Genomic DNA, 13,067 nt, shown 5'->3' on the forward strand with positions numbered 1-13,067 from the left:
TTGTGCATGATCATCCCCCAAAAGATGGCAACAGCTGCTGGCACTGGCTCCTGACATCTGTCTGCGGTATCTGCACAGCTGTATCCTGCGGAGGTGCTGTAGAAAACACGAGCAGGTAATAGATTTTGCAAAACTAGCTTGCAAGTCCCCGAGGCTGAATTGAACTGTTGTAAATCTCACCCCCAGATGTGGGTCTTCTGTCATCGAAACACACACTGCCTTACTGTACAGCCATGTAGGAGCTGCCATATGAATTACCTCTACCAATTTAATTAACCTTTACCAAAGGGCTGGGTTTTTTCCCACTGAAAACAGAACTATTTTTAATCTTCACCCCTCTCTTTCAAATCACAGGTAGTTATTAATTACTCAATTGTGAAAGGACTGAAGTACAATCAAGCAACACCTACCTTTCATCAATGGCGCGATGCACGGCAGGTCTATGGCTTGAATTTTGCAAGCAAAGAAGAGGCTACCACGTTCTCCAATGCAATGCTGTTTGCTCTGAATATCATGAACTCACAAGATGGAGGTAAATTAGCAGCCACTATGCTCTTTATTAATCTGTGACATTTTACAATGCTTGTTATCAATCACCTAGTGCAGTTGTATTGGATAATATGCCATTATAAAACACGTTATAATAAAAAAAGTTGGTCTCTGGTAGACAGCCTTTAGATCAGCATTTGTTGTGGTATGAATTGTACATGTTTTCGGGTTTTATTTGCCTTCCTTCTAATTTTTCATGGTGCCTTAACTCACAACAGGAAATCAATGGTTATTTGGGAATGCCTCACCAGGCTGGTAGCCCCACTGATTTATGTGGATCTGTGTACGTGTTGTGTTACATGTAAGATGGCAGAATATAACTTTAAATAAACAGAAGCTAGAGTAAAATTAGCAACATTTTATATGGTAGAACTCAGAGCTGGTATTTCCAGTGTGTTGGGTGTCAGCTGCAGCCGTCGGCTCTTGTGGGCCAGCTTTCAGAAAGAGGAGTGTGTGGCGTCTCGGTTATTTCATAAGGTAAAATGCAAAGGCTTGTACTCTGGACGTTGACTGATGTTGTTCCTAAGTACTATATTGACTGCAGTTGAAGTTTGTGGTGAAGTTTACTGTTCTGTGAAATTGTCATTGCACTAGCTTGACGAGGGCCCAAAATAAAGTCCTGGTTTCTCAATGGAAACCAGTTTCTGGTCTGCGGTATCTGGATGAAGTACCGCCCTCAGTTACATGCCTATGACCTCTCTGCAGCTCCTGGGCTGGGAACAGAAAGCAATCCTTGTGTGGTGTCTTTTTTCCTGCAAAATACACACCACAGCCCTGTTTTCCTTTTGAAAACACAGTGAGTCAAGGTTTACATCACTTGCTGCTGTCCAGATTTCACTGCAGTGTTCACTGGCGATGGACAGCAGCTCTCTAGAGAGAGGTTGTCTCCTGACAACCTTCAATACACAAGTATGTCTTACTAAAAGGTGTATTTGTAATATAAAAGTTCATATTTTTTCTTCTGCTATTTCCATTCATCCTATTAAGCTGACAAATGCCAAAGTCATCATAAATTAAGAAATGTCTTAAATTCTGAGCTATGTTTAGAAGTACTGAGGACTGAATTCTGCCTTCTTCAGCTTGAACTTTTTCAGCTCTAGTTGTGCCACAGCAGGAGACTTCAGGAGGAAATCTGGCCAATACTCACCAGTCCTAAACTCATGCAAGTCTGAAGAGTACAGAGCTCTTTGGCTGCTCATATGCGCTCAACCCTTTTAGACCACCAGATGAGACTCCAAAATTTGGATACTTCAACTATGGTCTTGATGTAGTGATTGGTTTAATGTCTATGATGAGTCTGCCTTTCTTCCGAAAGCCCTTCAGTTTGGGGTTTTTTTCTCATCTGTCTCTTTCTGTCAAAGGGAGTGGGGTTTTTGCAGGATTTTGAGGTTGTTCCAGGGAGGTGCCTTGTGGAAACACATGTCTCAAGATGAGAATTTATTGCTCTTAGGCTAAAATGAAAGAAACTAACTTAAAGTGGATATGTTAATTATGTTAGCTACTCCTAGCAAAGAACAACAGGTATTTTTAAGAAAGTATTTTTGAGTACTTGAAAAGCCTATTAGATTTCTGAGAAGTTTATGAATATACAGCAAATAATAATTTGCATTTTGGGGGGTATTCTTTTATTCATTTACTTAGCACACCAAAGTGTGTTAGAAGCTTTACAGACATAAGATCCAACCTATGCTGAAGAGCTTGCATTTAAAGTTTGTAGTTGTCACATAGACAGACATGAATTGGGTCACAGATGAAAAAAATTCCTACTTTCTTTTCTAGAAAAAAAATGGTCTGGTAAACATTCAGTCTTCAACAACCCCTTTTCTCTCATACATATAGTGTTAAAAGTTTCAAAGACTGCCAGTTGTCCCATTCTTTACAGCTGAGCTTGTAAAGAACTGAAATTTGGTTTAAAGGTAATTTCAGCATTTGTGTTTTTTTGAAAAATCTCTGATTCTATGAAACAAATTCCCCAAATATTAATTTTTATCCAAATTAATGTTTTTAATTACAAAATTTATTTCTATAAATATTTCTCTTTAAAATTATATTAGCTACAAATTGATAATAGATTATATTGAGGACTTTTATATCATCATCAGTTTCCCAGTTATTGCAATGATCTCAGCATGCAAGTTGACAGCAAAAGTACATAATGGATATAAGGTATAAAATATTTTTTCAGATCTGCTCTTCTAGGCTTATATAGTGCTTAAGCTTTTGTGGGCATGAATTAATGCAAATAGGAATTCACACAAACACATATATCCATATATCTTTTCAGGCACAGCCACTGCCTGCATACTCCATCCATTTTGCGGCCTGCGTGCTGCATTAAGGTTTGCTTTTTCATATGGAAAAATCATTAGGAAAAAGATGTATTTATTATATCTATGCATCCATGTATTAAAGTTGCTCATGTGCTTATGCAGATGGATGACAGCTTTAAGGAGTGCATTTGTACGCACAGAACTGCTCACACACTAATAAAATCCTCAGCCAAAACCAGAGAGTTAAACAGAGGTTCCCTCTGGCACATTCATAGTATAGAATACCCTATCTATCTGCTAGCTCTACAGTTTGGAATATGCTACACGCACTACTTGGGATGTGCTATTTCTAATGTTTATTTGTTTCGTATATTCCCTGCTGAGACATTATTGAGTTTAGGTACTGCTAATCTTCCTGTAGCTGGATACAGATTCTGGCTTCCATGACTGCTTCTCCCTTCATTCTACCACCCACTTGCATGGTCTAAAATTAATCATGGTATACTACAGCAGAAAATCTGAGACTGCATCATATCTTCAGCAGACGTGGAGTCAGAGTACTGTAACATTTGGGAAAATAACTAGTCTTAGTCGCAAAGCAATTGTGTGGGTTTTTGAATGGCGCATTAAGCTGAATTAGTTTAAAAAAATGATAGCAGTCCGTGTTTTGGGGAGTTGGAAATAATTTTTAGGCAGTGCTGACTTTCAAATGAATGAGTCACTTCAAATGAATATACAGTTATGAACTAGCGTTGAGAATTACTGTACTGTCCCACTTCTTCACAAGAGAGACTACAATACCCGAGATCATTCACCGCAGGCGCTGATCTCTCTGTGCTGATTACATGGGGCACTAGTGAAAACTAAACCCAGTGCTTTGTTAAATGCCTAAGGTTAAATGGGCTCAATCAGATCCTACATCCAGCCTGTGTTAACCTGGGTTGCGTGTCAAGATCATCCCTGGGGAGGAATTCTTCCCGGGAGTCTGACGTCCCAAAGTTTGAGAAAGTTGGGAGAAAAGGCGTAGTCTAAACTTGCTGTCTAGTCGTATTTCTGCAGTGGATGAACTCTTACCCCCGGGGAGGGCTGGCCATCTTACGCGTGGCCAAATTCTCAGTGCTGTGATGGGAGCCTCTCCCACTGCACGTCCTCAAGGTGGGGTAAAGCAAGCCTTGCAGTGCAGGAGCTGAACACATACTCAGCTTAGTCTTGTGCTTTGTAAGGATGCTAATGATCATGTTAGGAGTAATCTGAAATGAGATAAAATAAGACTAAAAAGAAAATAATAATACAAATGTGTACCATCCTTCCTTTAGAGGTTGAGAGTTGCCTCACTGAATCACAATTGTTTACTTGCCAGCTTGTTTATATGCCTAATTACTTTGATTTCCTTATACATCTCTTTAATCTGTTCTCCTTTACAATAAAAAATGAAGAGTTGGTCCTGAGCCAGCCTGCAAAATGAGAGCAGATGATAACATTGACTTGCTCATTACCAATCTCTTGCTTACGGTTCTTTAATGGTGTCATTTAGTAAGACCATTAGTATGACAAATGACTTCCCATTAAATTGTTTTTCTTTCATGAGTGTCCACTTTGTGAAGCCAGACCCTTTACTCGCAGAAGTTACCTGATGCAAGGAGTGTCACCAAGGAGTGTCACCAGCTTGCCTTGTCATCTGCAGCCAGGTTTCACTGGGGATAGAGCATCACCCCTTCTTGCCCAGGGATACTGTGGGAAAAGCATTTTGCACAGCTCCTGCCTGCAGGCTGTTGGATGTTTGGTGAACAGACGAGGTTCATGTTCTTCAGGGCTTACATCCTCTTAGATTTAACAAATGCAATGACTGGTGGCAGCACTGCACGGTTATTGGAGCAGGACATAAGGTGAGGATATAAGTAAGCTAAAATTGGGCAAGTTGTTCCCTGGCATGATTTTGCAGGAAAGCCGGTGGTGCCTGTGCTGAAGGTAACTCTTTCTGCAGCACTTAACGGAGCCTGTACACTCAGCACTTCTCCCAGTGGGTAGTTACACTTCCCTGAGAGAGGGAATGAGACTATTTTCTCTCCTTTCTTGCTCCGCAAGTCACTGGGGACAGGCAAAGGAATGGCTTCATTTCTTTCCTTGCTTATTTGCTCACTTCAGACACTGTCCTTGCTTCCCTGCTGGTCCCTGACAGCACCTGCATGTTTCCATGCTGCAGAAGGAGGCAGCGGCTCGGCTTTGTGGCTTGGCGTGACCAGCTCTGAGGGCATCTTGGGCTTCCATGGGTTAAAGACTTGGTACCCCTTGGAGAAGAATTGAGAGTCTGATCTCTGCAGCCTATTGGTAAATGCTGCCTATGACATAGTGAATATAACATATTATGGACTTTTGCCTTTCTTTTGATGTCTTTGCCCTGGGGACTTGGATAGTTATTGTTGACTTATAATGCAAGAAAATCATATTTCTAAACGTAAACACCACATGCTGGAAAGCCTTATGCAGAGGGCTATGTTGCAGAGTTAGTCATAGTTAAAGAGGTCAGCTGTCTTATCTGACTAAGAAGGGAGAAGTTGGAGGAAAGCATGAAATAGTAGGGGAGAGGTTTGAAGAAAATTAATAGTGAATTTTTTTTTTTGCTTGTAAGAAAGCCATTTTCTTGTTCTGAGTATAAGTAGCTTACAGACCACACGAATCAGACGTGTGGATCACAGAGAGTGCAGAGTTCAGCCCCGTGCCTTCCGACACAGAGCTTCACAGTCCCAGCTTTAACTCTGCAGGGAGGACATTTTGGCAGTGAGAAGGATTGCTCCTCACTCCTCTTCTTCTGATTAGCACACCTACTGGCTTTTCTTTTCCGCCATTGTGGATTATTTGACATGTATTTCTCCAGCCCCCTTTCCTGTAAGTTGGATTTGATGAAGTTCTTCGGAGTTTCAGATCTTTTTCCATTCCTTCAGTCATTCTGCTCTTATCCTCGTCCAGAAGTGACTGCATTTCTATATTGCTGGGAGGAAGTTCCTTGGAAAGCACTTTGAGCCCTCCAAAATAAGGGGAGAAATAGAAGAATAAAACATTGATTCATCAAACAGCAGATAAACTGGCAGAATATAGCATACATTCTCTCTCCTAGTTAGATGCCCTAAGTATTTGCAAGGTTTCTGTCAGTGCAGGATGTGTGTGAAGATTAAGGTGCTCTGGATTTCGGATGAAAGTCTACACCATTTTTTTTTAACAGAATTTTGTAATGTTATATTCAGTTCATTTTTTCATTAGAATTTTTCCAACTAGTCCTGCGTCTCTTCATATTTCAGTGGCACTAAAGTGTAACTGCTGGGAAAGTCAGTCAGCTGCATTCGTCTTCTACAATGCAGTGACTGTTTTATTTGATAATATTGCCCCAAGACTTCCCAGCACCACAGAGGACACAGTGTGGGAAGACAAAAGACTGCATCTTCATTACAGTACTGCATAATACATAAAATAACTCATCAATAATGGAGGGGACCCACCACAGAACACAATGCCCACTTGCAGCCAGCTGGTTCCAAACCCGTGCTGGTGTAAAGAGATCCGTGCCCCATGCGAGACGCTTCACATACTGCACTGCGGACTCGTTTCCCATGCTATCAGGTGTGTTGCTGCAGATTGTAAACCACTAAGATGGTGTATTCTGTGCACGTTGTACTATTAAGTGAGCTAATAACATTTAAAGACTCGTGTAACCTCATATTGTGTAGACATTGCAGGACCGTAAGCATGCCATTCTGCTGCAGGTATTCTAACCAAACCAACCCAGAAGTTGTTCCTATTTATAATGTAGGCATAGAGAACTTGTAAATAACAAACTTTTAAACTCACTAGTGTAAATACGATCCATGTGGTCAGACACCTAGTGCTGACCAAAATAGCAACCCACAGGCAATGGTTAATTGGGTGCATGTTAAAAATACAAAAAGCTTTTGCTTGTTTAAAAAACAAAGCTTTCCCAGGGGAATAAATCTTTCCCGAGTGACATCTTCCAAAAGCACCAGAAAAAGGTTTAGAGAAATAAATTTCACAATTTTTCCAGCCTCATGCCTACTCCACTTTCAATATAAACTTTAGTTGCTCAGAAATGCTCTGCAGACAGGGCAATTTCTGATCTAACTTGCTGTGCTTTGTAAGTCAATGAAGAGGGAGAGAAAATTCAAGTAAGATGATGAGATTTTTCCTTTTGTCTGCTGCATTGCTTTATCACTGGAACTGTTCCAGAAAAATCCACCTGACTTATAAATAATCTTTTACTATATTGCTTACTATAGGAATAAATTCCTTCCTTTGCGAAGTGGACAGAGATGAGCTGTTACCCAGCAAACTAGGTGTGAATTTATTTTCTTGAGCAACCAGTGAAGGGTACTCCCCAGCCAGTGCCCCACCGCGTGTTCAGCGGGTCCCGTCTCTGCCCGACCCTTTGAGGGCAGGAGCCCTTTGCGACCCCAGCTGAAAAACATCAGCTCAGGTTGTAGTAGCACTGGTGTCTTGCTCCCAAGGCTCCTTCTTACTGTGCTGATGGGGATGGCAGTCCTCATACAAGCCCACTGCCCATGTTTCCAAAACAACCAACACTTCTCCTCCTGGAATGATGGGCGCTTTCCTTGCAAGCTTCCCCTGCCTGCAAAACTGCTCAAGTGCCCTCTTCTCAGATGAACCTGGTTTCCTGAGATGGTTATATGACATTTCTAAGAACCTGGGTACACTTCGTAAGTTGAGTTCACATTAAGAGAAACATGTTTAAAACCAGAACTGGAAGAAGTTGGCCCAGCCAGAAGAAGCAGTGAGTAAAACTGGTTAATCTTCCGTATTAGCTTGGCTCCAGCTGACTGGAGCACAGGAGGTGAATTGCTTCATTCGTGAATAGATAAACTGGGATTACAGACTCCTTTCAGTGTTAGAACTGTAAATATCATTGCTATTATTCATCTGTCAGGAAGTATCAAACTGTTAGTTAATTATTCTGCTCTATAGAAGTAGGCATCATTTTTTTTTATTCAGTTTTTCAATCCCCCAGATGGTAGGGATCCACGGCAGAAAGTTTTCCAGGGCAGTGAAGTGCTCTCCCAGTGTTATGCTAATAAAAATCCATGGCATGTTGCTTATACGCGTCTTAGCCACTTTTCTGCAGGACTCCATTATATCATATCCCTGCTTAGAGCAGCAGCAGCGCCGGAGCCACTGTCGCACGTCTAGAACAACAAAAGGTGCCTCTGTTCTTTGAAGAGCATAACAAATCTAACGGCTCTTGAGTCTCTCGCTGATGTTTTTTGCTGTGCTGAGTTCTTCTGCACTAAATGAAAACCACTTCAGGAAGGAAACTGTGTGGGGAGAAAGTTGTTGAGACATTTAAGAGAGACTCACACACGTTGAGAGCAAAGACTTCTGCTAGCGAGATTCCCTAGCACCATTGCCCTCAAACCCTTGTTTTTCTGAAACTGGTGCAAACTGGCAAAGTTCCCGGAGCTCAGTGGTAGGAGATGCAATGTGGCTTTTTCACTAGACTACGATAAGTGGCAGAAGAATATATTAGCTTAGGAAAAAAAAGTAATTATCAAAATTTAAGAAGTCCAGTAATTTATGTGCAAGCAGCGTAGGCCAGATTTTGGCCGGTATTCATTTGGAGACCACTTATAGGGTGTTTGCATGCTGAGTATACCTCTTCATCCGGCAAGGGCTCCTTTTTGGAGGTTGGTCTGGACTATATATACATCATGTCCTGTGTCAGGCCACAGCTGAGTGGAGCTCAGCCTTGAGCCACAGAGGTGCGAAAGCTACCTTGCCCCAGGAGATGCCATGACTCAGAAGCAGCTCCGTGTCACTCTCCCTCCTCTGCTTCCTCTCCTCTCCCTGGGGACGTGGCAGGAGAAGGAGTACCTGCCACCAGCCTACGCCAGCGGCGCGCTGCTAGCACCCTCCGGGTGCAGCTCCTCGGGTGGGCGGTGGTGGGCTCTGCCCCAACTCTGCCCCGACTCTGCCCCGACTCTGCCCCGACTCTGCCCCTCTGCTCTGCGCAGGCAATGAGCAAAGGGGTGGGTTTACACCCCAGTCTGCCTTCTTACCTCCTGCATAAGCCCGTAGTCTGTGTTTGGAGTCCACAGCTCTTCAAAAATCTGAAGCATATGAAGAGCAAATGGCTTTTTGTGTTGAGAACAGTATTTTTCTCTTTACCTTTTCCAGTGCTGTACTTTGGCATGTTGAGTCTCAGTGCATTTTGTTTTGCTCAACAGTAATAGTCTATGGGACATTTATTTATTGATTGGGCATCTGATTTCTTTCAGTGAAAGAGAAATTGCTCTTTGGAAGAGATTTGATTTTTTAACAAACCTTCTTTCAGTTTTGTGTTCATTTTCTGTCATTCTTAAAGAAGTACTTTGATATTTAGTGTCCTGGGGTAGTCTCTAAAATAACAGGACTTCATTTGTGTCGGAACAAGAATTGCTTTTTTAAGGCAGTTTGTCTTCCTTTTCAGATCCTGCATGAGTTAGAGGTGCTGTAATTCCACGCAGAGCAATGCTCTGTTTACCTCTGTACATACACTGACACCTCACCCCACTCTTTGGATTGATTCACACTATTTTTAAAGCCAAATATTGATATAGTTCATTATATATAATGTCATAGAATAAGTTGAAAAGAACATTCTGTGAAATTTTTCTCACTAGAAGAGGAGAAAGAATATTGAAAATAAATAAACTATTTAAATACTGTAAGAGATACCCTCATTCTTAAAAGAAAAAAATGACCAGGCAGTGTGCTGTGATGGTAGTTACACATATCCAGATTTGCAAAGAGTGATAACTACTGACAGGAACTCCTAACCTAAATCAGCCGAACCAGATTGATTTCTACGATGGTGCTGTGCTCCTCCAAACGCTATTTATTTTTTGAAAAGTAAACTATAGAAACTTCCAAGAGATTGTACAGAAAGTGATATCTCCAGCTTTCGACAGCACTAATAAGTATCCGAATATACTTAACACAGGAATAGGTGTTGTATTCATTTTGAACCATCTTGCAGAAATGATGCCTTCTGATAATGATGATGTTGTCTAATTCTAGTGTTAGCCCCCCCCAATTACTTATTTTATACTATTCATGGGTGCCCTATGCTAACTGTTGGGTACTAGCTAACTTATATCAGTGATTAACTTGAGATGAGATACACAAATGTATGGGGATTAAGATAGGTTTGGGTTATTAGTTGCTTAGCTGGCAAGACACTTCATTCTTTTTTTTATTTAGTAGACTTTCTGGATTCCCAGCTAAGAGCCAGACCTTATAATAGTTTGTCTCTACACAATAATTCATACACTCCCCCAGCTGTGATCCCACTCCAAACAAGTAATAATTGTGTGACCACGATCCTTCTGTTAACGGGAGTAGAAATGTAGGCATCTGTAGTACAGGGTTTTGTACCTCAGCTGGGCTGTCTGTGTGGTCAAGGAACAGTAACAGATGCTCCTGGGACAGTCAGTTATGTATTTTGGGTGTCTCTACCAGGCACCTCTAGGCAAAATTCGGCCTGTTTTTCCTTTTTCGTCACTGACTGTAAAGGATTGCTGCTAAGAACCCTTCTCTGGTTCATGACAATTTTGCCATGATCCTCTCCCAAAATCTAATTAATAGATTAATTATTTCTAATTATGCTATAATCAATTAGTAAGTACAATAATAATTAAACCTCTAGTTTAATAATAATAAATTAGGGACCTGGAAACTAATGCGCATAAGCAGTATTTTTAGTGATGCTCCATGGATTTCCCTGGGACAGTTAGTGAGAACTCACAGGAACACGTGTGTGTTGTGTGCGTCCGTATGTGTGTTCACATGAGCAATGCACATCAGATTATCACCTCTCTGACTGCCTGAGCTCTGCAAACAGATGGTCTTTGTACATGCAAATTTTTTGATTTTATACTAGAAATGAACTGGGGAAGAAATTCACATGTATATAGATAGAAGTCAGGAATAAGTTGCTGGGCTGAGAGGATTTTTCACATGTAATCAAAATAAAATTGATAGTGTTTTGACTTTTGTTTTTAAACTCTGCTTTCTTTATGTGCCATAGTTCACTGCGTGAACAACAGTTCACTAAAAACGTGTTCCTGGTCAAACATGCAGTGTTTCAGACCAGAGAACTGAGCGGGAGCAGTCAGTGGTGCAGCTGAGGAGGTAGGGCACAGCTCTGCAGCCCTCTCCGGCGGCAGGCTCAGCTGAAGGGAAAGTCTACTGCTTAATTCCAACCACCGAGTGAATCGCCATATGCTGCCGCCAGCAAAGCATGTAGAGCAGCTTCTGCTGCTGGCTGGTAATCCCTGGGGAGCTCACACAAAGTCTGTTAATTGCCTTCTTAGATGACTCCATGCAGTCATCCAGCATCTTATTTTCACCAAGTCAGGGACCCGAAAGCTCTAGGTTGTGTGGCATTCTGGAAGCAGAATCTCACACCCTTATGGAAATGACTGTTGTAGTTTCTCCAGTTAATCCCAACGAAGCAATGCAGCTGAAAATGCAATTCATTTCACTGAACTTCAGCCACATAAATACTAGGCATCTAGTCTACAATAATTGTGTAGTTTCCTTTCCACTCCACAGAGAGAGGATGGCCCACCTAAAGGTGATGAGTGTGGATGTAGTCCTGTGCTGGTGGTTGGTGGCTCGACAAGCTGCACAGTCCCTGTGACACAGGAGGGAGTGAACTGCAACTGTGATAAAATGGAACAACCTCTGGTCCTCCTGCAGTTCAGGAAGGAAGTAATCTGCTAATAGGTGATTTTAGTTCACGAAGCGCCTAGCCTTTGCACTTGTATGTGCTCAGCTGCACAGCTGCAGAGAAGGCAGCGTGATTCAGGTCTTGAAGGTGCATTTAAAAATGTGCTCCAATTCTACTGATAAAAAAGCCAAACCCTGCAAAGCAATCACCGTCAATCAGATTTGCATGGATTGCTTTATCTGTTGGTCTTGATTAGTATTCCGGAGTGCTCTATAGAAAACATCAATTTTAATTCCGTTTCCTCCACTGCTGATTTCCAGGGACTCCCTCTGGTGGTTAGTGCAGCGCCTGAAGAACTGTGTGTATATTTTCATCCATGCAATACAGCACAGTATTAAAGGTACATACTGTGGGCACAACAAAGTAAGGGAGAAATGAAAGCCGATTTCATTCCCTAAATGGAAGGAAAGTAACAGTAATTACTTACTGTACTGGTTTTGCTCTATTTTGATGCGAGCCTATCCTCTATGCTAAGGAAGAGAATCAAGTGCTTGAATGAGCTCAGTTTTCCAATATTGACCAAATCTTACTTAAGAGACTCATCTTGTGCTCTTCTTAATCTCCCCAGAATCTCACTGAGGTGACACTTTGGTGCCCAAGAAATTCAGGACTGGTCCTTTAGCTCTCAGTTCTGGTTGGTGGGATCCAAGGGCTGTGTGGTGTGCTGCCTTCCAGCAGCATTGCCTTTGCTGGCACAAGTACGTGCTCAACACCTGCAGTTTTACCCTGGCTTAGACGTGTGAAGAAGCATCCTCCTCTGTGTGTCTGCAAAACAGTGCTTCATTTCTTCACTCGTCTCTGAAGCAGTGAACACCCTAAGTGTATCATCTGCTGCAGGTATCTGTGTGGTTTAACCAAATGCTTCTGAATCCTCTGAGAAAGAACCTGTGACTGCCAGACCAGAAGATATTGGCTAGAAACTAGTCCTTGTACATGGGTGAGAGAGCTGATATTTCGTAGTCAGTAGGACTGATACCTGCTGAGGGAGACCTCAGTTTGGTGTGCTGAGTTTACTGTAACTGCAGGCTTAGCCTCTTGCTGTGCTACTCAGTGCTTTTCTCTCCCATCTCCAGGGTGTTCCTCCTGAGTCCTTTCTAAGTCTTCCTTTCTTATGTTTGTCTCCCTTCCTCCTTTATGGAGACAGTAGAAAAACATCAGCATTTCCATAGACAAGAATATGTACTAATGTCTTCTCTTAGCTTATGCAATGACAAGCTCCAAAGGCAATTCCCCCTGGTCTGCAGGTAAGCACTGAGCACCCTGATCCACCACTGCTCCTAATCCGAAGGTCCAGTAAGAGAGGGGAATATACACTGACAGGGGCATCCATGAAGGAACTATTTCTGTACTAATGGCATCGTATCCCAGCAATATAGTTAACCAAATTTTGTACTTTGCAAAAACAGGTACCCAGATTATGGGAAAGGTAAGTTCTGTTTCAACTCTGTGTAGGAAGA

The 13,067-nt window shown here is 42.0% G+C and overlaps 1 protein-coding gene across 1 annotated transcript in view; it reads left to right on the forward strand.

Annotated features, from left to right (window-relative positions):
- The window catches only part of EVL (Enah/Vasp-like), an 87,321-nt gene that overhangs the window by 16,284 nt on the left and 57,970 nt on the right, over positions 1–13,067 (forward strand). Inside the window, 1 exon segment of the mRNA XM_050898372.1 lies at positions 355–532. Within this exon segment, the coding sequence (XP_050754329.1) occupies positions 355–532 (178 nt within the window).

This window comes from Gymnogyps californianus, chromosome 5 (assembly GCF_018139145.2).
Source record: "Gymnogyps californianus isolate 813 chromosome 5, ASM1813914v2, whole genome shotgun sequence".
NCBI lineage: Eukaryota > Metazoa > Chordata > Aves > Accipitriformes > Cathartidae > Gymnogyps > Gymnogyps californianus.